Source organism: Mesoplodon densirostris, chromosome 8 (genome assembly GCF_025265405.1).
Source record: "Mesoplodon densirostris isolate mMesDen1 chromosome 8, mMesDen1 primary haplotype, whole genome shotgun sequence".
NCBI lineage: Eukaryota > Metazoa > Chordata > Mammalia > Artiodactyla > Ziphiidae > Mesoplodon > Mesoplodon densirostris.
This window is the reverse complement of record NC_082668.1, coordinates 51,021,676-51,049,153: the sequence shown is the minus strand read 5'-3', so window position 1 is coordinate 51,049,153 and position 27,478 is coordinate 51,021,676. Positions and strand designations below refer to the sequence as shown.

The 27,478-nt window shown below is 34.8% G+C and overlaps 1 protein-coding gene across 1 annotated transcript in view; it reads left to right on the top strand.

The window, feature by feature from the left end:
• Positions 1–27,478, top strand: part of ZNF804A (zinc finger protein 804A) — a 288,622-nt gene that overhangs the window by 216,699 nt on the left and 44,445 nt on the right. Inside the window, exon 2 of the mRNA XM_060107293.1 lies at positions 14,047–14,190. Coding sequence (XP_059963276.1) covers positions 14,047–14,190 — 144 coding nt within the window. The remainder of the gene's footprint in view (positions 1–14,046; positions 14,191–27,478) is intronic.

Sequence of the window (27,478 nt, the reverse complement as noted above, 5' to 3'; positions counted from 1 at the left end):
ATTCAATCAATCTGCCTATGTTCAAATTCAGATTTTGCCACCCACTAACTGTATGACCTTGGGCAAGTTCTTAAATTCTATGCGTCCCAGTGCCTTCACATGTGAGTCAGCAATAATAATAGGACCAAGCACATTAAGTTGTGAGAATTACATGATGTGATATGTACGAAGTACCCTGAAGTGATCCTGGCATGCAGTAAGTAATATAGAAATATTCATGGTTATTAGTATTGTGATTATTTATTCTGAAGATATCTCTGGAAAGTTTCTCTATTTTGTTAATTGAATTTTTCTTCCACAAAGTCATATCAAAGGATAGGCTATCCTGGAATATATAAGTTCATATTCTCATTAAATATAATTTATAACATTTTGATATACTTTCTCTTTGCCTTATTCAAATGGTTTGTCCTAGCATGAGTATGAACCCTACAGACACCTTTATCAAATTACAACCATAAACAGAAGCATGGGATTTTTAAAATAAAAAACAGAGGCATTATCTCAATGGTAGAAAAATTTCAATATTGACTAGGTAATTCACTATTTGTTCTTAAAATGCACTCAAATTATATTTTCTAGAAATTGAATATATCAAAAACATTGTTTTCATAGTTTTTTCCCCCTATATGAGAAAACTAGAGTATAAACTTTACCCAGTGAGTGATGAATCCACCTGGCTTAAGGTTTTATGTAGGTTACATGGTCACTTCCTTCCCCATTTCTTACATTGTTCAGAGCATTGATCATTGAAGAATCATATCCTTCTCATTTTGTTTTTCAAACTAGCGTTCTCATATTTTATGTTATATGCTCACTAAATAATTCAAGTAGTATTAAGTGTTTTACATTATCATATGTTTAAATTTTAATTAAATTTGTATTTTAACAAAATATACTTTCTTCTTACACTTTTACTTTCTTTTAAAATCTGTGTTTCACAAATATCTTTTTGCTGTTTTGATTCTTTTAGGCCACTATTGATTCCTCCTAACAGAAAACAATGTCAGGCATGGAAAGAAAGTTCGAGGGTAGCTCAGCAAGAGCCAACAAAGTCAGACTCACCACTGCATGGTATAAGATTGCAGGCCATTTATCCTTACCCTTCTAGTCTCATTTTCATCATATGTAACATGGGGCTAATAATATTCATCTGAGGATTAATATTGTCAGGCCTGAGATAATCTGAGTGTAGTGCTCATTTGAGGCAATCAATACATGTTAATGTCCTTCCCTTCTCCACCCAAATTTTAGTTGTATGTTTTTCAAGTTAAAATGCTGCTCTTTGCAAAATGTCCCTTTTCTTTTGGATACCTGAAACATATGATTATTTTCAAATGGGCTTTCCCTGCTGTGCTTACAATGTATCAAATCCACAGAATATGACTCCCATTTGGAGTTCAAGACAAAGCAGAATTAACCACAGGGGCAGAGGCCGCTGGCACTAATGGGAGAGACAGCAGGTCTCCATATATTGTTCCTCTTATTATGGAGGCTATGGTTGCATTATGATCTTTGCAAGGCATCTGGGGAACTCCTCTGATGGGACACCTACAGTGTCATGCTTGCTTTTTGAGAAAATGTTTTCTAAAAATGTATAAGGCTAAAAGTTTCAAAGACTATTATTTTACCTTATTTTGTTCTCAGCAAGGCAGTATCATTTTGTAGGCAGGAAATGAAAAAAAAAAGGAAAGAAAGAACTGTATGACTTTAGGAAGAAGTAGAACTAGTCTAAAATGAATTCAGTATCCATCTTTTTCATTTTTTGAAATCTGTGGTTTATACATATCTGTATGCAATATACACATATACAAACACTCTTAGGAGCTCTTTTTATGTCCTCTTTTCCATGTGACCATCTTTTAAAGTAATGTATCTTTTAACAAATATGCAAAACTTCTTAGATCTTCCATTCTCAAAATGCAGTACAATTAGAATATGTACAAATTAGAAAATGTACAAATTTCTCATCTAATCCAAAAGAACTCATAATACCATCTTGGCTTCTAAGTAGCCTTGCTGAATTTAGTCATGGACCCTTCCAGTTCAGGTTACTAGAGGGAGACTGGCTATCTTTACTGAATGGGTATTACAAGCTTCAGGGTACTTTGAATTTCAAAATGTTTATCATTTCCTTTCAATGTTATTATTACATAATAATAAAACCATAGTTCTGAATTTTTTGATCTATTGTATAATGCTATGTTTAAAGTAACTAACAATGAAAACAGAAAAAAACCTGACATATAGGAAAACATTATAATTGAAAGAAATTAAATCTGCGTAACAGAAAATATTAAATAACTCATATCTAGGCTCTAGGGAATTTGTCTTGGTGAAAAACTCGAGAACAATTCCAATGATTCAACAAAATGGTCATCTCAGAAATGAGGAGCTAATTTCTTTCCCTTTTAAAGAAAGATACTCAGAATATCTATTTCTTACCTTCCAGTCACTCATTGCTATGGAAGAACTTGGCTTCCATCTCCATCACCCAACTGGAACCATTCACTTCTGTATCCTTCATATCATCAGTCAAAATCTCTTGTGGTGCTATCTCACATCTTTCAGTGCCTTCGCATCATCTCTGCCCTGGTTGCTGCTCTTTCCGTTAAGGATTTTACCTTTTCCCATCTGGAAAATACTATCCTAACGTCCAGTCTTAACTTCATACTTCTTTCATTCTCTAGTCATATCTGTTTCCTAAATGCAAATCTGATCAGCTTATTTCCTTGCTTAAAAATCTTTAATAACTTCCCATCAGCTTTTATAAACATTCAGACTTCTTAGCATACATAGAAGTAAGATGTCTTCATGATCTGACCTCTGCCTCACCTTTCTATTGTTGTCACCAATTATAGTTCCTGCTGCGCACCATGTACCAAATTCTCCAGCCACACCAAGTGGCTTGCAATTTTTCAAAATTCTAACATTTCATGGCTCTATATATAATTATTTTTCTGGAATATATAATACACTGCACCCTTCTTTCATCCACTGACACCTATTCAGTTTTCAGTGAATTAGGCATTATTTGAAAGACCCTACTTATGCCCTCAATGGAAGAATTTGCCTACCACTGTGCACCCACAATAACCTTCTTTAGAAGTCTAAATTATTATAAAACTTATATATATATATATATATATATATATCATAATAAACAAAAGCTGTCCTTTTGCATCTTCATCATAGTGGTGTTAATAGAAAACAGATTTCTTTTACACATATTGTGTCTCTAGGATGTACATAATACCTATAGGAACTCCATAAATAATTGTTGAATGAAGATACTTATGTTTTACACTACCTGAAACTAGTTTTTGCTAATCATGAAGGGCAGATATTTTTACCTCTGGGTGCATCATTTCTTCTCTCTATTGCAGAAGACCAAAGAATGAGCCATAACTTCATGTAGAATTGATGGTGTTGATTTATATTACAGTGTTACAAATCATCCTTCAGAAAATTACTGTATAGAATGCACTGAATTTTGCACATGTGCTTAGATAGCAAGGATTATGAGTATTAATCACAGTAGAAAACTAATATGTGTGTTTTGGGTATTTCAAACATGTTTTTTTTTTTCTATCCAGTCAAATAGTGCACACCACTAACATGGTTCAAGACTATAAACAATAAATGATATGTACAACCTCCAAAAATATAGTTTATTCATTCATTTATTAAAGAAATGTTTTTTAAACACCTGTTTGTCCTAGGCATTCTTTTAGGCATTGGGGATATTACAATGAACAAAGAATGTAAAGATCCTGTCTTCATAGAATGTATAATGGTGAGAAGTTACAACAGATACATAATGTAATTACAAGTAGTGAATATATATATATATATGTATATGTATATGTATATGTATATGCATACATATGTTTGTAATATATGTATAGTGTTATAAATATATAGTGCCGGGTGTAAATGTCCTCTGGAAACTGCTATAGGCCAGTACTCAAAAGGATTTGTTAGATAAATAACATGGCCCCCTGACTCCATGAATACAAAACTCTGAGGTTTGTGTTCTCCACTAGGGTCCAGAGTTTCCACCATGAACAAGCTTCATTTCCCTCTGTAGCAACCTCCTTCGTAACATAATCTTTATTGACTTCCACTCCTTAACTTTTATCCTGAGTCTTTATATTTAAAGCAGCTTTCTTGTAGATGATACATAACATGTTTTTTTTTATCCACTGTGACAGTTTTTGTCTTATAATCGATGTAATTAAAGTGATTATTGATATAATTGATGTAATAACTACCATGTTTGTCATCGTTTTCTATTTGTTAAATTTATTCTTTTTTTCTCTCTCTCCTGGTCTTTTTCTGCCTTTTCAGGTTTTAATTGAACAATGTATATGATTCAATTTTATCTCCTCTCATTGTATCAATTATACTTCATTTTAATACTTTTTTAGTGGTCTATCTGGAGTTTATAACATACATATTTACTAATCTAAGTCCACCTTTACATACCACTATACCATTTCATATGTAGTGTAGGTGCCTTTTAAGAGAGTATTCTTATTCCCCTGTCCTTTCTGACATTGCTGTGATTCATTTTACTTATTTATATGCTATAACTACCCAATTCAGTTTTGGTATTATTGTTTTAAAAACAAAGTTAACTTTTAAGTAAATTTAGATATATCCATTTTACCTTAATTTATTCCTACTATAACACTTTTCCTATATACTTTTCTTCCTGAAGTACTCCCTTCAATGTTTCTTACAGGGAAGATTTGTTGATGATTAATTTGATGAGTTTTTGTTTATCTGATAAAGGCAAAATCTGAAGATTTTCTCTTTGTCTTTCTGCTGTATAAATATGATATGTCTAGATGTTTGTTGTTGTATTGTTACTTATATCCTTTTGGTGTTCTCTGAGCTTCCTAGATCTGTAATTTGGCATCTGCTGTTAATTAGGAAAAAATTCACCCATTTTTGCTTCAAATATTTCTTCTGCTCCAATCTCTCTCTCTTCTCCTTCTGGTATTTCAAATACACTTATGTTATACCTTGTGGTATTAGCCCATAGTTCTTGGATGTCCTTCTGTTCTGGTTTCTTCTTTCCTTCCTTCCTCTTTGCATTTCAATTTGGTAAGATTATATTGGCACATCTTCAAGTTCACTTTCCTCAGCTGTACCTTGTCTACTGATGAGTCCACTGAAAGTATTCTTCATTTCAGTTAGAGTGTTTTTTTTTTTTTAATATAGCAGGTTTAGAGTGTTTTTTTTTATTTCTAGCATTTTCCTTTGATTCTTTCGCAGAATTCCCATTTCTTTGTTTACATAACCCATCTGCTCTTGCATGTTGTCTACTTTTCCATTAGAGACCTTAATGCATTAATCAGAATTCTTTTGAATTCCCAAAATAATTCCAACATCTAGGTAGTATCTGAGATCCAAGGCTTGTTCTAGTGGTTGTTTTTCCCTTCAGACTGTTTTTTCTTATCTTTTAAGATGATTTGTAATTTTTTATTGAAAGTTAGACATGTATCAAATAATAGGTCCTGAGATAAATAGACGTTTATTGTGAATATTTCTATTAATCTCTCTAAGCGTTGGACTGTGTCTGTTTTCTGTAGTTATAAGCCCAAGAGGCCTGGAGTTCCTCCACTGCCCTTGGTTGTATGTGCCTGTTTAATTTTCTACCCTTCTGTATACACCTCCTCAGAGAGAGTATCCTGCCATCTTTTCAGAGCTAATTCACTATTACACTGGAGCCCTATAGCTGGGTTGGTGAAGTGTGAGAGAGAGGGAGTATTCCTAAACCTTTTGATTAGACATTAATCCTTTAAGGTGTCTGTGTCTCAGAGCTGTGACCATCATATGTGGTTCTCCTGTGGTAAAGCTTCTTTCTTTTCTCTCACTCCAGGCCCCCCACTCCATCTTTCAGCTATAGAATTCTCACTCTGTTTACTCAAAGCCATGACCTGTGTTGACAATTGTGCCCCTACAACTTATGTGATACAGAAAGATTGTAGGGAGAGCACATTCCTTCCTTGGATGGAATAAGGTTTTTCAATTGAGATGTGGAAATACTCTGTCCTTTGGGAGTAGTCTTCAGTTATAGAGAAGGTTCTTGGCTTATTTCGCAACAGTTATTCTTCTCATTCACCTTCCAGGGACACAAGGGACGCTTTCTCAAATTACCATCATGAAAACCTGGTGAAGTTCATGAAAGGAAAGCCTGTTTGGTGGTCCCTATAAGATTGCAGCCACCAAGAGTTTCTTTCTCACACCAGGTTTCTGTCTCACACACTGTATAATCAGCCCATGGAAATTCATCAAAGTTAACATTTAAGAGTTCCTAGCAGCTCGTGGCTCAGCAGCTTCTAAGCCAAGTAAGCAGATGCTAGTTGATCTATCTCTGAATGTGCCTGTCTCTTCAGATTTCGAAGTGGTATTTTGCCCTGTGGCTTCTGTTCTTTGACAGTTCCAAGAAAAAATAATTGATTTTCACTTTCCATAGATTATTCTTGTTGTGAGGACAAGAGCGATGACTTTCAAGCTCTGTACATGTCAGAGCTGAAACCAGAAATCTTTATCAACTTCTACTATTGTTTCCTGAGATCTCAAATAAACCCCTTGATCTCACCTCTTTGTCTCAGTGTCTATTTCTGGGAGGACCTAAGTTAGGAAAATCACTGGGACAATTTACTAGAGAAACTGCTCTGTCTTCCTTTAGATTATTCTCACAACTGAGACATAACGTATGCACCAGGCCACCATTCCATGTCTTTCTCCTACCTCTCAGAGAAAATGGCTGTTGCCTGTCAATTCAAGAGATTTCTAAAATGAACAAAGTACTCTAAATTACTACCACTCATATTCTACACTGGGACCCTTTGTGGAATCTACTAATATAGAAGCCCCTTGTTGGAATTTTATATATATGAATGACATTATATCTATCTATCTATCTATCTATCTATCTATCTATCTATCTATCTATATTTGAACTAGAGTACTATGCACCTCAGCTAGCATTCAGCTTCAGTACACCTGATATACATTTTCTGCCTCGAAATGAGATTTCCCCACAGCCTTGCTTTCTGCACAGGGAGACGGCAGTGTGATGTTAACTTTCAGCCAACTATTAAAACATGCTGTCCCTCAGACTTCTCCAAATATGAATAGAAAATTCTAACTCAGTCTTCTGGTATTGCCTCAAGTTGTACTAAATACTAGCTTAAATTAGCCAGAGGGCCTAAAAAGGATTAGCCATAGGCCAGGGCTTCCAGTAGGATCCATGGATGGAAAAGAAACAGATGTCTCCAAAGAGACATTGTCTTGATGAGGAGGAAGATAGCCAAGTGAGATAGACAAGATTATACTTTGACTGAGGCTTAGGGATCCATACTTCTTTTACCTGAACAGGTCCTAAGGTTAGACATCATACTGTTTATCCAGTGGTTGTTATCAGCTAAATAATCACAGCATGGAAGTAGATAAAACCTTATGAATGAACCCTCTTGCCTTGAAACTATTGTAATTCTGAAAGAAGTTGTCAATTTTGAAAAACAGTTTTATTTGCTCCCATTCTTATAAACGTGGACATTAAAATATACATTTTCTTTATTGTTAGGTTGTACTTGAGTTATCTCACCAGAGCTGTCTCTAGGTATATGCTGTTCAATACACAGTCTTTTTAGTAGTCAGTCTCTGCCTTCACCTTTGATGGTGGTATAGATGAGTTTGCATTTCTGTGGAATCCTTGGAAAAACCTTACATTTAAATGCACATTTTAAACTATAATTCTGTTCATTGAACCTGTGACTTTTGATAAAATTGTGACTTTCTGACTCAACCCTTAGTTGTCTCTCTATTCCTTAGAATTGTCTTGTTATCCATTCCTTAGCCTTTGAGGTAATAGAGCCTAGCCCTTCAGAACAGAATGACATATATTTTGAGACAATAGCATAGAGTTTTATCACCCAGAAAGTGGTTACCCTCTTGCCTAATAGGGAAAGGATTTAAACCAGATAATAATAACATCAGTTTTTCTACATGTTTCATTTGTACCCTATCTCTCCCTTATTGTTAATATAGCTTTCAGACTCCAGGGCCCAAAGGTGTTCTATAACTGTTTTCTTCCTGAATAAACTTTCTCTTCTTAACATTAAAAAAAAGATAAAAGAGGGAAAAAATACAGAATAATGTGTTTGTCTTCTAGAAGGATGATAAGGGAAGTCATCTTTGAGGAAAGAACATTTTATTAGAGATCTGCCAGAAGTGAATGAGTGTTTCATGCAAACGTCTGCTATAAAAACATTCCAGGGAAAGTAAGTAACAAGTCCAAGGATCAAAGTGAATGTATAATTAAGAAAGTTTCAAAAACTTTAAGGAAATAAAGGTGGCTAAAGTAAAGTGAGAGAGAAAGACTGATAGAAGATGACAACAGAGATGTAGTGTGAGTAACACGTAGAGTAGGACTTGTAGGTCATTATAAAAATATTTATTCTGATAATGACAATGTACTATTAGAGAATTTTGAACTGAAAAATGATATCATCGAAAATTATTCTAGAAAATGTATCTTGTCAGAAAGACATTCATAGAAAGTACCAGAAAAACTGGTAATCTTCTCCGAGTTCATCTGAAAAATCAAGTCCAGGACAAAGACGACTATACAAGTAGTTTATTTATTTGGGGAATGATCCCAGGGAGCAAAACTGAAGTTCCAGAAAAGTAGAACAGATAAGAAAAGCTAATATAAGGATATACTTACTGTTTGCCACTAGTGCAAGTAACTGGTGCTCCTTCTCACTGGGAATCTCTGTGGAATCTTAGAAATGTGTCTCAGAGGTGTCTGCCTGGTAGATAAAAGGGGAAATAATTTATCCTTGAGTTCTTACCCTCCACAGTGGTCAAGGGTGGACCTAAATGGTATTAACTCCTCAGCACTCCTGGGTGGTACATTTATTAGTGCTGAGTGGGAATCCACAAGCTCCCATATCATGAGTCAGAGAAGCCCCTGGATGGTAAGGGAAAGATGCCTCCACACAGCCTGGGGCAAACTGCAGTCAAGTGGAACCACATGAGGCTGCTGGAGAATGTCTCAGAACCTGTCACTTCGGTAATAACTGGAACAAGAGATACAGCCCAGAAGATGTGTGGTATTTTATAGAATGTGTAGACTATGGATTTCCAGATGAAATGTCTTCTATCTAGATATCCTCTTAGAAGAGAACAGTTTTGTGATCTCTTCCTTGATTAATCTTTTCATTACAATCAAATTTTAACAAAGACTTTTTTTTCGCTTTCTCTCTTTATAGAAACTATAATGAAATTTATCCTGCATATAAATCACAAGGATTCTTTTATTCTTGATGGAGCAATAGGAGAGACAGAGACAGAGGCAGAAGGAGAAGAGAGATTTTCCAAAGTATTTTAAGTGTTAATTACATACAAATATTTTTTAGCATTGAAAATAATTATATACTAACAGTGCCCAATCTATTTATATCTTTTCAATTTTAGCTACTTTAAATAGAGTATTTCTAGCAGAAATATTGGGTGTAATATATGATTACAACTACTATTTAGCAATGATAATTTATATGTAATTTGGTATTAGCTCTAAAGCTGTCCCCCAAATGACTGGGTACCACAAGCCCAAACATGAGCACAGCTACTTTAATCATAGTGTATCTCTAGTGCTGCTGGTTTCTGTTATATTTGTTTTTCATACACATGCAAAGCAAAAATGGCAGTGCTAATATTCTTTATTTATTATTATTTGTCAAGTGTCTGGCAGTGCTGAGCTATGTTAAAAGCTCTGGAGATATCACAGTCAGCAAAGCAGGTGTGAATTGCTGCCCTCCTGGAGCTCACAGTCTTCAGGGAAGGTTACTCTATGGCACCGAGTTATGGTTGACTTTTAAGAGAGGCTGACCCTCATTTGGCGCAATATGTTACGCCGATGCCAACATGAAATGCATCATTTTGGAAAAGAAAGTTTTCTCCCTTCAAAGTTCTACTTCGATACTATTCATTTTAAATATAGGGTAGATGGAATGGCCCTGTGACTGTGGATAAACCATTAACTTCCGTTTCAATTCGCTGTTCTGCAAAAATTATTGCACTGCACAGTTGATAAGGTTGCATATTAAAAGATTCTTGACTTTATAACTTTGGAATTACATACTGCTTTCCTGAAAATAAGGATTCAAACTTCACTGTTTTTATATATATGTAAAATGTGATGGGTTTGGATGACTTGACCAGCTACAAGAAGTTCACCCCTTCTTCACTCTTTGCCATCATACTCAGTGGAGCATTCAGAAGTGTGTACATAATTGAACAGAATGCGTTTGCCTGATAGAGGGGAAAAATTTGAGGTTGAGGAGGATATATGTTCCTCTTTCATCTTATTCAAATGTATTTCTTACCTTCTGCAGAGGGATGGCTGTGTTGAATATGTGTATATTGTGCTTTACAATACCAGTCCATGCTTCTTTCAACACCATCCACAGTGGAGAAGGAGAGGGACCCAGGGACACTGGGCATGTCAGCCTAGCGAGGGCTAATTTTGTCTACATACAAACTTAAAAAAATGTTTTTCTTGGCGTTGAAAGCCTTGGTTCCTAAGCCCCTTCTCCCCCTTCACACACACAACAGCTACCCTTTCCTCACATTCCAGGATCCTCCAGTTTACAAACATTTTTTAAAATGTATAATCAATGACAATACATATGGCTCTTTTCCTTATGACACATTCAATAACCAGTCCTTCTATTCTACTAATGTTTTCTAGAACACAGCCCTTACTTCTTCTTGCAGTTTATATAAAGTTGAAAGTTCTAGCCTAAAAATGATCCTTACTGTGAAATTATTTGCAACCTTAACGTCAACTATGCCATGTTTCTTTTAATATCTTAGAGGAAGATACAGAGATAAAGCAAGAGGGCAAACACACGTGAAAATATTAACAATGATTTCATTAAAGTGAAGGCTTTATAAGAGCTTATTTTCATCTTCTTGTAATGTTTCTATAGTTCTGAACATTTTTCAGAATGTGAGGTATAATCAAAAAAATTCAGAAAACTAAAATTCAATGAGGATTAAAACAAAGAGAGGGAAGACCTATAGCACAAAAGAGACTAAGAATCATATGAGATGATGGTAACATATGGGCCTTATTTGAACAAACTCTTTTAAAATATTAGAAAATTAGAGTTATTTGAACACACTAACTGGATATTTGATGATAGTAAGGAATGACTGTGGGACTTTGTTTGTTTAGGTCTGATACTGATTGCATGATGATGTTTTTTAAAAGTTCTTCTATTTTAGAGATACATACTGAATGATGTACAGAAAACATTGTATGAACTTAGGAATGTCTTTAAAAATTATCTGAGGCAGGGGAAAGGATATGAGGTAGGAGAGGATAAAATAAAAGAAAGTTGACCCTAAGGTGATAATTATTGAAGCTGAGTGATGTGTATGTGGGGGTTATTATATTGTACTCTCTACTTTGTTTTCTGCTTAAAAATTTAAACATAATGGAGTGCTATGGATCAGATTATTTGGGTTCAAATATGAGCTGCACATTTATTCATTATATATCCTTGAGCTATATATTGAACTTTCCTGTGATTTAGTACTCTCACCTGTAAAATGAGGAAATGTCTAGAATACACATCTCTATTATTTTAATCATGATTGAATGAGTTAATACATACAAACTCTTAATTGGTGACTGACCCTAAACAAGCACTGAATAAATGTCAGCTATTATTTTTAGATTTGTTTTTCCTTTCAAATCTAGGCTAAGGCTAATGATTTTGAAGAATGCAATTTACCTAAGAATCTCAGTTTGCTTTCCTCAAAATTTTCCCACTTTTGTGGAATGAAAATTTAAGAAACAATTATTGCTTCTCTGGAGGAATATCAATCTTAGGAGGACAAAATAAACCCAAAACAAACAAACAAAAAACCCTTACACCAAAATAAGAAATAACCAAACATTTAGAGAGACGAAGTAGCTTAACTGTAATTATAATTAATGGGGAGAATCAACTAGTTTGCAAAGAAGTTACTATTCTAAAATATTGTTTTGAAAGCTAATTCTGTTTGAACCAAAGACTGTTGCCATTATAATAAACTCACATTGATTAGAATTTTATCTCTGCTTTGTACGCTTTAGCCATAAAATCATAGTACTTAATTATTGTTTCATTTAAATTGGATAATCCACAAAGTATTATTTTGAACATTTTATAAAAATTCGGTAAGCAGTTTAGATCTATGAGACTCATTTTCATCTTTTTAAAGTAACTTTTTTTTTAAACATATTGGATGCAATCAAAAAGAATAATGGGGCCTTCCCTGGTGGTGCAGTGGTTGAGAGTCCGCCTGCCGATGCAGGGGACACGGGCTCGTGACGTGGCCTGGGAAGATCCCACATGCCGCGGAGCAGCTAGGCCCATGAGCCATGGCCACTGAGCCTGCCCGTCCGGAGCCTGTGCTCCGCAACGGGAGAGGCCACAACAGTGAGAGGCCCACGTACCGCAAAAAAAAAAAAAAAAAAAAAAAAAAAAGAATAATGGGGAATATTCACAAATCTGCTGAGAAATGGTAAATTTTTCAAATTGACAACTCATATATGAACAATTTGAATGATTTTGCAATTTATCACCTCTTGCTGTGCAGTTGATAAAACTAATCAAAGATAATGACGAATCACTGTCTTTCAAGTGAGAAAGAGGGCTATGTATATACAGACTATTGCAAATGCATTATGCATTACTACAAGATATACTACAGGTTATACATATGAATGATGGTGTACATTATGATATGATGTGAACACAAATATATAGCACAATAAAGTAAGGAAAGTATTAACCATTTATTAAATTACAATTAGTAAACCACTTGCAAATTTTGTAGAAGCAATTTAAACATTCAAACTATGAGTTCTTTCTAGCCTGTATATTTAGTGAGAGGACGATTGTCATTGACATAGAGAAGACTGTGCCATTTCATCCCGAAATCCTTGTGCCTGAACAAGTGAGTGTCTTATGGTAGCACATAAGAGGCCTGAATATGTAGTTATTTTGAATTTTAAAGAAGTTGAGCCTGAGACAATATGTAAATTAGAAACGTAATATATTCTAAGGTAGGGATCGAAGTTTAGGTCTTCTTTATATCAGCACTTCAGTGAAAGACTTGGGCAGTGTTTCAACATGTAATGTTTATTCATGTCTGGCAACATCAACATTTAAGGAAGCATGAAATAGCAAGTATATTTAGATTTAAGAAAACCTAAGACCTACAAATATTTTGCTATTTTATGTTTTGTAAATGAAAGCTAATGATAATCACTGCATTTTTCATATTTTCAGGAGTTTGATTGCATAGTCATCTTTATTTACTATCAGCATGATGAAAGCCATCTGTTATACAGTTTAAGTCTTTTCAGTTTAGGTAAATAACTTGCAGAAAAGAATCTCATTTTCCAAAGATGAGAGAATTTTTTAAAGTTCAACCTAAATTGATATGGGTCAAGATGAAAACATTAGTCAAATGAAAGCTACTTGGGATGAATAAGTTGCAAACGAGCAAACAAAAAAACCAATCTTGAATATTTGCATACCAATATGGACCTCTTCATAAAGGACATATTTTAGATGTTGTTCAGAATTTAAAATTTTTATGTTAGCTAAGTCATTGCCAGAAATCGACAGTTGAATCAACAGCTATACGAGTTTCAATTTTTTTTCTATGCTAACATAGCATAGGAACTTCTTTAAGCAAGGGCTTCTATTTCTTTCTGTGATTTGTTTTTCCTCTCCATATTTCTACTATTCTTTCATCATTTATTTTGACTTCTTCTGTTAATCTTTAATTTTCTTTAACTGATAATTTCTCCTAATTTGGTTTGCTGCTATTTGCTTTATTTTCTCTTTCTCAGTTATATTATTTTAAATTTTAATTACTATACTAAAGTTGTCAACTGTCAGAAGAAAGGAAACTCAGAGGAAAACTAATTGCTTCCTTCCTTGAAAATTTATTTTGCAGGATTATGCTGAGAAGGAGAACAGCATAGCAAAAGCTCTGGAAGATCTGAAGGCCAATTTTTACTGTGAACTCTGTGACAAGCAGTACTATAAGCATCAGGAGTTTGACAATCACATTAATTCATATGACCATGCCCACAAGCAGGTAAGAAAGAGGTATCAAGAAACCTCTAATATTTCTGAACTTTTGTAATAATTTGAAATGTGTAGACTGTATGAATATAATATTTTTTCTTTGCTGTGCAGTTTTTAAAGATGTCAATCTGGGGTGATAATTTGATGACTTACAATGAAAGACATTCTTTAAAAAGCACCAAAAGTAAAGGCAGAAGTAAATAACCAATATAAAGAAATATCATTCAGTTGCCTTTTAGTAACTGACAGTAATTTGAAAATTACATTCTTCAAGTGGTGATCCTCTATATTTCAAATTTATTAATTTCAAAATATGTTAATCAACAAAAGATATTTACCAGATATAAATGAATTTATTCATGGTTCTTTATGGAAGGCATTTCCCATTTAAACTACCATAAACATATGAGAAACAAGTTCTGTTATGGTAAAACCAATCTAGGGTTGCTGGTTAAATAAATAATATGTATATGATTTAGTTTATTTTAATACTATTTCATTTCCCTATTGATTGAAAATCCAAGATTGATTTTTTCAACACTGTATGTAAAGATTAGTTTAAAATAGTGACATCAGAAGTGACATTAATAATATAGATCCTGTTTTACTCATATGCTTTACTTATATCAATGCAACTGCATACATTGTTTAGCTTACTTGACATGATTCAGTTGCTTAGTTATTGTCAACTTATAAATACTTTCCTTTTTAGCCATCACTCATAAATATCATCCAAATGTCATTTTGGTATTAATAAAAGGTACATTTTTTACCCATGAACTTACATTAACTTTCCATTAACATTTACCATAAGTATGAAAGAGTAGGGGGAAATGATTACATTAATTACATACGGACCAATGACAAGTATTTTCTTTTGTTGTCAGTTTTTCCATTCTCTCATACCAACAAAACTGTGCTTGGGGAGGCTGTTGCAGGGAGAACATTACCCTCTGCTTACATATGTCACTGATTAATGCTGAGTAAATTTAATGATCTGCCCTTGCCTTTCTTTTCCTGGTAGTAGATCCACAGGCACACCAGTTAATGAAAAGGTTTTGATGGAAATATCATTCCTTTTCTTACATAAAAACACATTCATATAAGTATATCATTGCTTGATTTGAACATTAAATCCATCAGGAAATAGTATTGATTCCATTCTATGGTAACTTGCATGTGTTTTATAAAAAGATTCTGGAATGCTGCTCCCGATGTGGTAATTCTAAGAAAGTTGTTCCTCTGATTTTTCCTAATATCTTCCTGTATTCCTTACAAGAGTGCAAAGAAGGAGTGTTATTTTATCATCAAGGTATTAAAATGCATTTATAATTTCTTTTTGGCTTCACTCATGAATAAACATTTCCTATTAGCAACTAAAAACAAACATGTATGTTTCATGGTGTAAACTATGTATTTGGAAATGTGTGTGTGTATGTATACGTGTATTTTAAGATTATCTTACCAGCTACATCTTAATGTCCTTTGCCAAAGAATGTTTGTTCAACCATAGGTTGTCTGGAGGATCAAATTAACTTAGATTATCAGAGGACCTTTCCATTTCCATATTCTGAATGAAGTTAAGATACTATATACTGTACACAGGTAAGCTAAGGGAATTCAGGATAAATTTGGTTTGCTCTTTTGAAGGTCTGGTCACTTGATACTATCAGGGGCATCAGGCTCTGGAGACAGACTATCTAAATGGCCATGAATTCTGGTAAATAGCAGAGCCTTAACTGATTAATTTAACATGAGACTATGTTACAGTAGCTGAAAGTACTTTAAATCTATATGATCGTTGTATTCCCTCTCCATAGGATTGTGGCACATGTTTGAGACTGTCTTCCTAAAGAATGCACTCCCTTTTCTGAACAGACATTTTATCCCAATTACAGTTAGCTCTGTTTTTACCACAGGATTCCCAAACCTTGGCCACTTCGAATTAAGTAGAGGGGAACAAAATTTGGAGGTGGGCAATTCAGATATTTTTCTCCTGAGAACTGGAACCAAGGTAAACAAAAAAATACAAACCAAAAAAAAGTATCACACAAGACATTCAAGATGGCAGAGGAGTAAGATGTGGAGATCCCCTCCCCCCCAACAAATACATCAGAAATACATCTACATGTGGAACAACTCCTACAGAACACCTACTGAACACTGGCAGAAGACCTCAGACCTCCCAAAAGGCAAGAAACTCCCCACGTACCTGGGTAGGGCAAAAGAAAGAAGAAAAATCAGAAACAAAAGAATAGAGACGGGACCTGCACCAGTGAGAGGGAGCTGAGAAGGGGTAAAGTTTCCATACACTAGGAAGCCCCTTCACTGGTGGAGATGGGGGTTGGTGCTGGGGAAGCTTTGGAGCCATGGAGGAGATCTCAGCAACAGGGGTGCAGATGGCAAAGCGGAGAGATTCCCCCACAGAGGATTGGTGCTGACCACCACTCATCAACCTGAGAGGCTTGTCTGCTCACCCGCCTGGGTGGGTGGGGGCTGGTAGCTGAGGCTCAGATTTCGGAGGTCAGATCCCAGAGAGAGGACTGGGGTTGGCTGCGTGATCACAGCCTGAAGAGGGCTGGTGCACCACAACTAGCTGGGAGGGAGTCCAGGAAAAGTCTGGAACTGACTAAGAGGCAAGAAGCCATTGTTTCAGGGTGCACGAGGAGAGGGGATTCAGAGCAATGCCTAAACGAGCTCCAGAGATGGGGTGTGAGCCATGGCTATCAGCGTGGATACCAGAGACGGACATGAAATGCTAAGGCTGCTGCTGCAGCCACCAAGAAACCTGTGTGCAAGCACAGGTCACTATCCACACCTACCCACCCAGGAGCCTGTGCAGCCCACCACTGCCAGGGTCCCGTGATCCAGAGAGGGCTTCCCCGGGAGAACACACAGCACTGCTCAGGCTAGTGCAACGTCACATCAGCCTCTGCCACCACAGGCTCGCCCTGCATTCTGTACCCCTCCCTCCGCCCAGCCTGAGTGAGCAGAGCCCCCTAGTCAGCTGCTATTTTAACCCCATCCTGTCTGAGCAAAGAACAGATGCCCTCAAGCGACCTACCTGCAGAGGCAGGGCCAAATCCAAAGCTCAACACCAGGAGCTGTGCTAACAGAGAAGAGAAAGGGAAATTTCTCCAAGCAGCCTCAGGAACAGCGGATTAAATCTCCACAATCATCTTGATGTACCCTGCATTTGTGGAATACCCGAATACACAACGAATCATCCCAAAATTGAGGTGGTGGACTTTGGGAGCAACTGTAGATTTGTGGTTTGCTTTCTGTACATAATTTGTTTCTGGATTTATGTTTATCTCAGTTTAGAATTTAGAGTTTATTTTCATTGGTAGATTTGTTTATTGATTTGGTTGCCCTCTTCCTTTTTTTAAATATATATATATATTTTTTTTCCTTTTTCTCTTTTTGTGAGTGTGTATGTGTATGCTTCTTTGTGTGATTTTGTCTGTATAGCTTTGCTTTTACCATTTGTCCTAGGGTTCTGACTGTCCTTTTTTTTTTCTTTTTTTTAGTATTGTTTTTAATGCTTCTTATCATTGGTGGATTTGTTTTTTGGTTTGGTAACTTTCTTCTCTCTCTCTTTCTTTTTTTTTTTTCTTTTTTCAATGACTTTTTTAAATTTTTAATAATTATTTTTATTTTTATTTTAATAACTTTATTTTATCTTTTTCTTTCTTTCTTTCCTTCTCTCTTTCTGTCTTCCTTCCTTCCTTCCTTTTGCTCTTCCTTTCTTTTCTTTCTTTTTTTCTCCCTTTTCTTCTGAGCTGTGTGGTTGACAGGTTCTTGGTGCTCCAGCCGAGTGTCAGGCCTGTGCCTCTGAGGTGGGAGAGCTGGGTTCAGGACATTGGTCCACCAGAGACCTCCCAGCACCAAGTAATATCAAATAGTGAAAGCTCTCCCAGATATCTCCATCTCAACGCTAAGACCCAGCTCCACTCAACAAACAGCAAGCTACAGTGCTAGGCACCCTATGCCAAACAACTGCAAAGACAGGAGCACAACTCACCCATTAGCAGAGAGGCTGCTTAAAATCATAAGGTCACAGACACCCCAAAACACCACTGGATGCAGTCCTTCCTGCCAGAAGGACAAGATCCAGCCTCATCCACCAGAACACAGGCACCAGTCCCCTACACCAGGAGGGCTACACAACCCACTGAACCAACCTTACCCACTGGGGGCAGACACCAAAAACAACAGGAACTACAAACCAGCAGCCTGCAAAAGGGAGACCCCAAACACAGTAAGTTAAACAAAATGAGAACACAGAGAAACACACAGCAGATGAAGGAGCAAGGTAAAAACCCACCAGACAAAACAAATGAAGAGGAAATAGGCAGTCTACCTGAAAAAGAGTTCAAAGTAATCATAGTTAAGATGATCCAAAATCTTGGAAATAGAATGGAGAAAATACATGAAATGTTTAACAAGGACCTAGAAGAACTAACCAGCAAGCAAACAATCATGAACAACACAATAAATGAAATTTAAAATTCTCCAGAAGGAATTAATAGCAGAATAACTGAGACAGAAGAAGGGATAAGTGACCTGAAAGATAAAATAATGGAAATAACTATCACAGAGCAGAATAAAGAAAAAAGAATGAAAAGAATTGAGGACAGTCTCAGAGACCCCTGGAACATTATTAAGCATACCAACATTCAAATTATAGGGGTCCCAGAAGAAGAAGAGGAAAAGTAAGGGACTGAGAAAATATTTGAAGAGATTATAGTTGAAAACTTCCCTAATATGAGAAAAGAAATAGTCAAGTCCCAGAAGAACAGAGAGCCCCATACAGGATAAATCCAAGGAGAAACACACCAAGACACATATTAATCAAACTATCAAAAATTAAATACAAAGAAAAAATATTAAAAGCAGTAAGGGAAAAACAACAAATGACATACAAGGGAATCTCCATAAGGCTAACAGCTGATCTTTCAGCAGAAACTCTGCAAGCCAGAAGGGAATGGCAGGAAATATTTAAAGTGATGAAAGGGAAGAACCTACAACCAAGATTACTGTACCCAGCAAGGATCTCATTCAGATTTGACGGAGAAATTAAAACCATTACAGAGAAGCAACAGCTAAGAGAATTCAGTACCACAAAACCAGCTTTACAAAAAGTGCTAAAGGAACTTCTCCAGGCAAGAAACACAAGAGAAGGAAAAGACCTACAATAACAAACCCAAAACAATCAAGAAAATGAAAATAGGAACATACCTATCAATAACTGCATTAAATGTAAATGGATTAAATGCTCCAAGCAAAAGACATAGACTGGCTGAATGGATACAAAAACAAGACCCATATATATGCTGTCTGCAAGAGACCCACTTCAGATCTAGGGACACATACAAACTGAAAGTGAGAGGCTGGAAAAAGATATTCCATGAAAATGGAAATCAAAATACAGCTGAAGGAGCAATTCACATATCAGACAAAATAGAATTTAAAATAAAGACTATTAAAAAAGACAAAGAAGGGCACTACATAATGATCAAGGGATCAATCCAAGAAGAAACTATAACAATTGCAAATATTTATGCACCCAACATAGGAGCACCTCATTACATAAGACAAATTCTAACAGCCATAAAAGGGGAAATTGACAGTAACACAACAATAGTAGGAGACTTTAACACCCCACTTTCACCAATGGACAGATCATCCAAAATGAAAAAAAAAAAATAAGGAAACACATCTTTGAAATGACACATTAAACAAGATGGACTTAATTGATATTTATAGGACATTTCATCCAAAAACAACAGAATACACCTTCTTCTCAAGTGCTCATGGAACATTCTCCAGGATAGATCATATCTTGGGTCACACATCAAGCCTTGGTAAATTTCAGAAAAATTAAAATCGTATCAAGTATCTTTCACAATGCTATGAGAGTAGATATCAATTACAGGAAAAAATCTGTAAAAAGTACAAACACATGAAGACTAAACAATATACTACTTAATAACAAAGAGATCACTGAAGGAATCAAAGAGGAAATCAAAACATACATAGAAACAAATACAATGAAAACATGATGACCCAAATCCTATGGGATGCAGAAAAAGCAGTTCTAGGATGGAAGTTTATAGCAATACAATCCTACCTCAAGAAACAAGAAGCATCTCAAATAAACAACCTAACCTTACACCTAAATCAATTAGAGAAAGAAGAACAAGAAAACCCCAAATTTAGCAGAAGGAAAGAAGTCATAAAGATCAGATCAGAAATAAATGAAAAAGAAATGAAGGAAACAAGAGCAAAGATCAATAAAACTAAAAGCTGGTTCTTTGGGAAGATAAACAAAATTGATTAACCATTAGCCAGACTTATCAAGAAAAAAAGGAAGAAGACTCAAATCAATAGAATTGGAAATGAAAATGGAGAAGTAACAACTGACACTGCAGAAATACAAAGGATCATGAGAGATTACTACAAGGAACTATATGCCAATAAAATGGACAACCTTAAAGAAATGGACAAATTCTTAGAAATTCACAACCTTCCGAGACTGAACCAGGAAGAAATAGAAAATATAAAGAGACAAATCACAAGCACTGAAATTGAGACACTGATTAAAAATCTTCCAACAAACAAAAGCCCAGGACCAGAAGGATTCACAGGCGAATTCTATCAAACATTTAGAGAAGAGCTAACACCTAACCTTCTCAAACTCTTCCAAAATATAACAGAGGGAGGAACACTCCCAAACTCATTCTGCAACGCCACCATCACTTTGATACCAAAACCAGATAATGATGTCACAAAGAAAGAAAACTACAGGCCAATAGCACTGATGAACATAGATGCAAAAATTCTCAACAAGATAGTACCAAACAGAATCCGACAGTACATTAAAAGAATCATACACCATGAGCGAGTGGGGTTTATCTCAGGAATGAAAGGATTCTTCAATATACACAAATCAATCAATATGATAAACCATATTAAAAAATTGAAGGAGAAAAACCATATGATCATCTCAATAGATGCAGAAAAAGCTTTTGACAAAATTCAACACCCATATATGATAAAAACCTTCCGGAAAGTAAGCATAGAGGGAACTTACCTCAACATAATAAAGGCCACATATGACAAGCCCACACCCAATATCATTCTCAGTGGTAAAAAACTGAAACCATTTCCTCTAAGATCAGGAACAAGACAAGATTGTCCATTCTCACCACTATTATTCAACATAGTTTTGGAAGTTTTAGCCCCAGCAACCAGAAATGAAAAAAAAATAAAAGGAATCCAAATCGGAAAAGAAGAAGTAAAGCTGTCACTGTTTGCACATGACATGATACTATACATAGAGAATCCTAAAGATGCTACCAGAAAACTACTAGAGCTAATCAATGAATTTGGTAAAGTAGCAGGATACAAAATTAATGCACAGAAATCTCTTGCATTCCTATGCACTAATGATGAAAAATCTGAAAGTGAAATTAAGAAACTCTCCCATTTACCATTGCAAAAATAACAATAAAATACCTAGGAATAAACCTACCTAAGGAGAGAAAAGACCTGCATGCAGAAAACTATAACACACTGATGAAAGAAATTAAAGTTGATACAAAGAGATTGAGAGATATACCATGTTCTTGGATTGGAAGAATCAACATTGTGAAAATGACTATATTACCCAAAGTAATCTACAGATTCAATGCAATCCATATCAAACCACTGCTGGCATTTTTCACAGAACTAGAGCAAAAAATTTCACAATTTGTATGGAAACACAAAAGACCACATTTAGACAAAGGAATCTTGATAAAGAAATATGGAGGTGGAGGAATCAGGTTCCCTGACTTTGCACTATACTACAAAGCTACAGAAGTCAAGACAGTACGGTACTGGCATAAAAACAGAAATATAGATCAATGGAACAGGATAGAAAGCCCAGAGATAAACCCATGCAGATATGGTCACCTGATTTTTGTTAAAGGAGGCAAGAATATACAGTGGAGAAAAGACAGCCCCTTCAATAACTCGTGCTGGGAAAAGTGGACAGCTACAGGTAAAAGAATGAAATTAGAACACTCCCTAGCACCATACACAAAAATAAACTTAAAATATATTAAAGATCTAAATTTAATGCCAGACACTATAATACTCTTAGAGGAAAACATAGGCAGACCACTCTATGACATAAATCACAGCAAGATCCTTTTTGACCCACCTCCTAGAGAAATGGAAATAAGAAGAAAATTAAATAAATGGGACCAAATGAAAATTAAAAGCTTTTACACAGCAAAGGAAAACTTAAACACGATGAAAAGACAACCCTCAGAATGGGAGAAAATATTTATAAATGAAGCAACTGGCAAAGGATTAATCTCCAAAATATGCAATCAGCTCATGCAGTGCAATATCAAAAAAAAAAAAAAAACAAAAAACAACCCAACCTAAAAATGGGCAGAAGACCTAAATAGACAAAGATATACAGATTACCAACAAACACATGAAAGGATGCTCAACATCACTAATCATCAGAGAAATGCAAATCAAAGCTACAATGAAGTATCACCTCAAACTGGTCAGGATGTCCATCATCAAAAAATCTACAAACAGTAAATGCTAGATAGTGTGTGGGGAAAAGGGAACCCTGTTGCACTGTTGGTGGGAATGTAAATTGATACAGCCACTATGGAGAATAGTATGTAGGTTCCTTAAAAAACTAAAAATAGAACTACCATATGACCCAGCACTCCCACTATTGGTCATATACCCTGAGAAAACCATAATTCAAAAAGAGACATGAACCACAATGTTTATTGCAGCACTGTTTACAATCGTCAGGACATGGAAGCAACCTAGGTGTCTATCAACAGATAAATGGATAAAGAAGATGTGGTACATATATACAATGGGATATTACTGAGCCATAAGAAGAAATGAAATTGAGTTATTTATAGTGAGCTGGATGGACCTAGAGTCTGTCATACAGAGTGAAGTAAGTCAGAAAGTGAGAAACAAATACCTTATGCTAACACATATATATGGAATCTAAAAAAAAAAAAAAAGAAAGAAAAATGCTTCTGAAGAACCTAGGGGCACAAAAGGAATAAAGACGCAGATGTAGAAAATGGACTTGAGTACACCAGGAGGGGGAAGGGTAAGCTGGGACAAAGTGAGAGAGTGGCATGAACATACATACACTATCAAATGTAAAATTAATAGGTGGTGGGAAGCAGCTACATAGCACAGGGAGATCAACTCAGTGCTTTGTGACCACCTAGAGCGGTGGGATAGGGAGGGTGAGAGGGAGACACAAGAGGGAGGAGATATGGGGATATATGTATATGTATGGCTGATTCATTTTGTTTTAAAGCAGAAACTAACACAACATTGTAAAGCAATTTTACTCCATAAAGATGTTAAAAAAACAAAACAAAAAAAGCCTGTCTACTCTCTGATTATGTCTGAACCTAACACTTTACATATGTAATCCTCTGCTGTGGCTAAATGCATTGAAAAGTTGAGAAAACTGGTTTGCTTAAATAGAGGACAAAATAAACACACAGAAAATGAGGTCTATGTGGCCATGTGACAATTGAAGGAAACAGTATGGTAATAGGAATTTTCATTTTGAATGGCTTTCAGAAAAATAAGCAGTATTTGCTTTAACTGATATACAGATCCTTTCCTTGGATTCTGAGAGATATTTCAGCTTGGTATTAATAAATGAACTTAAAAGGAAAAATAAAACCAAACCCTAGCTTAATACTTCTTTTTACTTGTGACCTAAAAAGCAAAACAAAAATAAACTCTTAGTAAAATACTAACCTATCTCAGTAGCAAAGCAACGTTTCTGATCTCCTATAGAAAACGCCTACATAAGAAATATTTATACTCAAAGTCCATATAACTTAACTTTCAGTAAGAAAACCTACTTGTGATTAGGACACTTCTTGCATGGAATTAGAAAAAGACAAAGAGACCACTCGTCTCATACATTCTTTACCTCCAGAGATATGATTCTAAGGGCCTCCTGATACAGGGCAAAAGGGAGGGTGGGTTACTGGTGGAATGAACCCTAGTCCTGCCACTATTTGCCTTTGTTAAAATGAGCAAAGGCTCATTTAATTCTATTACTCATTCTTAAGAGGAATAAATGAGAGAATTCACATGAACACACTTTGCAAAGTGTAAAAAAATAGTAGAAGTTCAGTATTTAATTAGTTTTTATTATACTATGTACTAAAATTTTTCTCCTAAAATGTTTGGGACACTGACAGCTTGCCTCTGAGACTTCCTTTATGTAGGCTTCCCCAAAGTATCTATTTTTACTTCAAAAAGCCTAATAGAGTCTGAAATGTAGACAGATAATCTTGACCTATGAGCTGTTTTGCCTGCCTCATGTATCTTTGCAAATTCGTGTATGGCAGAGTATGTGTTGCATTTGAATTCTAAGCTTCAAAGAAACATCTGTTTCTCTCATCCACATGCTCCTTGGTAACTTCAGAATCTTTCTCGTGCTTTTATCACTAAGACTTGATAACAGAGAGTTAAAAAGGAGGAGACTCAGGTGTATGGAGGTGATCACGGTAGTTCACAATTTAGACTTAATTTTTGCAATATTTTCTTTTTACCTTAAAACTTGAAAGCCTTTGGATTGTAATATTTGAATGACAAGGATTGTTTCCTTCATGTCTTCATCCCTCACAACATCTAATGCAGCATTTTTCACAGTTTACACACCAAATCAATGCTTCCCATATAAATAAATGTAAAAAGGCCAGAGTCAAATTCCTTTTGAGGTTTTGTAATAAACCGCAGCTTCGAGGTAGGTAAGAGTTCCAAAAGAATAAAATTATTTATTTATAGATTTATACTTAGATGAAACTAATTGTGAGGAGAATATTATTTATGAGGATGAAGTGACTAAGTTGGATGAGTATTTTGAACGCTTCCACATTCATGAGTATTTTTCTTTTATAAAGAAGTTTTACTGATTATAATATAGCAACAATTTAAATAGCATATATTTTGTGTATTCTTCAAAGTGTTTCATATCTTTTTAACATCAATGTATTTTGGATTTATATTGTGAGTGTTTTTTTATGTGAGAAAATTATTAAAAGCAAATAGCACTTTTAGAACTACCTCAGAGGTTTCACTTTTAGTAGGGTAACACACAAGATGCTTCAAAGGAACCTTGTACTCTAAAACAAATAGATCCTCTACAATACAGATTTTTAATTGAATTGCTGAGTTTCTAGGAAGGATGACATCTCTAAAGACCATGGGGTGAGGAAGGTTGAGGAGCAGGAAGCTACTGGCTAAAACCTGGGCATGCAGTAATAATAAAGTACAAAATGTGGAACTGAATGAAGAGTAAATCACACTATGAGCTTTGTAGTTTGGAAATGAACCATGGTCAGTGGTTGGTAAACTTTGACTAAGACTTCTGGATTAAAATGAATATTGCCCCTAGTTCTTAACTGAAACATATACAAATTACTCTTGAAAAAAATAGCAACCTTGATTTAGATTTTCCATTGAATGTGATTAACAAAATCAGGGATCATAATCAAAGAGCAAAAACTCTAATCAAAATCTCAATATTTTTTAATATTGAACTTTACAAACTGATTGCACAATTTATATGTAAGAATGAATACAATTCTAAAAAGGTAACTAAAAGTCGGAAGATTTGTCCTGCTGGATGCCAAGACTATTATATACAGCTTTATTGTCACAGACTTGGACAGATTGATTAATGGAGCAGAATCTAGAGCTGTGACATAAAAATCCACTTATGTTTGGAAATTTGTTCAATAACAGAGACAGAAAGCATCTCAGTGGTAAAAAGGTATGTGATGATTAGTTATCTATATTTTTTTTAAAAAAAGAGATTGACTCCTTCTTCACACAATAAATGAACAATCAAGCAATATCAATGTCAGATGAATTAAAGAGTTTAAAATAAAAATAAAAACTTGTAAAAATTTAGAACAGTAAAATAAAAATAAAAACTTGTAAAAATTTAGAACAGTATTGTGGAAACTATTTTTATGACCAGAGTAATACACAAGTATATGTTAAATAAGGCATTGAAAGCACAAAGCATTGTAGAAAAGATTGGTAAGTTTAACTACATCAAAAATAACATTTTATCACAAGAAATTTTCAGTAAAGAAAGTAAAACCACAAGCCAGAAATTGGGAAAATATATTTGTAATATATATACCAAGAAAGACTTTGTGTTCGGATCTTATTAAAAATATGAATTCATGAGAAAAATAAAAACAAGCCAGTAGAAAACTGGAAAAATATATGGTGGAAATTTACAGAAGAAGAAACACTAAAGACCCATAAATATATTACAAATTGGTCAAAAATGAGCAATAATTTTGTACCCACCAAATTGGAAAAAATAAAATTTGATGATCTCAGATGATAATAATGTGTATCAATGGAAAATCTTACACATCATTTGTGAAAGTATGAATTGATCTGGCAACTCAGGAAAACAATCTTACAAATTTATATATCAACATACTGAAACAAAACAAAAGCCTCTTAATAATAATAGCTATGAACAACAAAATTTGAAAATAAATTGTGATGTATTCACGCAATGCAAAATTATTCTGTAGTTCAAATAAACTAACTCTAGGTAAATATAACATGAAAGAATCTTAGAAATGTAATATTGATTGAACAAAAAGTTGTGAAAGACTGCACACTTTTTATTTTGTCCAGAAAAAAAACTTAATGCTATTGTTTTTAAGATTATAAACATGTGATCTATCCCTCTTTGGGAAATGGAAAATGGTGAATATGAAACTCAAGATGGTCGTTACTTCAAGGAGTGAAGTAGGGTGATGTGATACCAAAGGATCACTTGAGTATATGAAATATGTTCTAATTCTTAAACTGGAGAATGAGGTCAGGGTTATTCAATTTAATATAATGCTTCATACAATTGCACATATAAAATACTATAGACTGAATCATTAAACAAAGAAATATCATAGTCAAACAAATATGTTCTCAAAGTCTCAAACTATTCCATCATAATTATAGAAGCTGTCTTAATTGCAGTGAAGTAGTAATTCAGTATTAAATGGAGAATTATAATTGAAGTTATTATTAGCTTTTCCATGTGCCATTCAAATATTTCACCATTTTATTAAGAAAGCACATCTTCCCTGTTTATCAGGATCATCTTGTTTGTTAAACTTCAACCAATATGGGAAAATAAAGTTTTCCTGGAAAAGATAAAAAAGGTAGAGATACATTTCCATTGCTCTTTCTCTCTT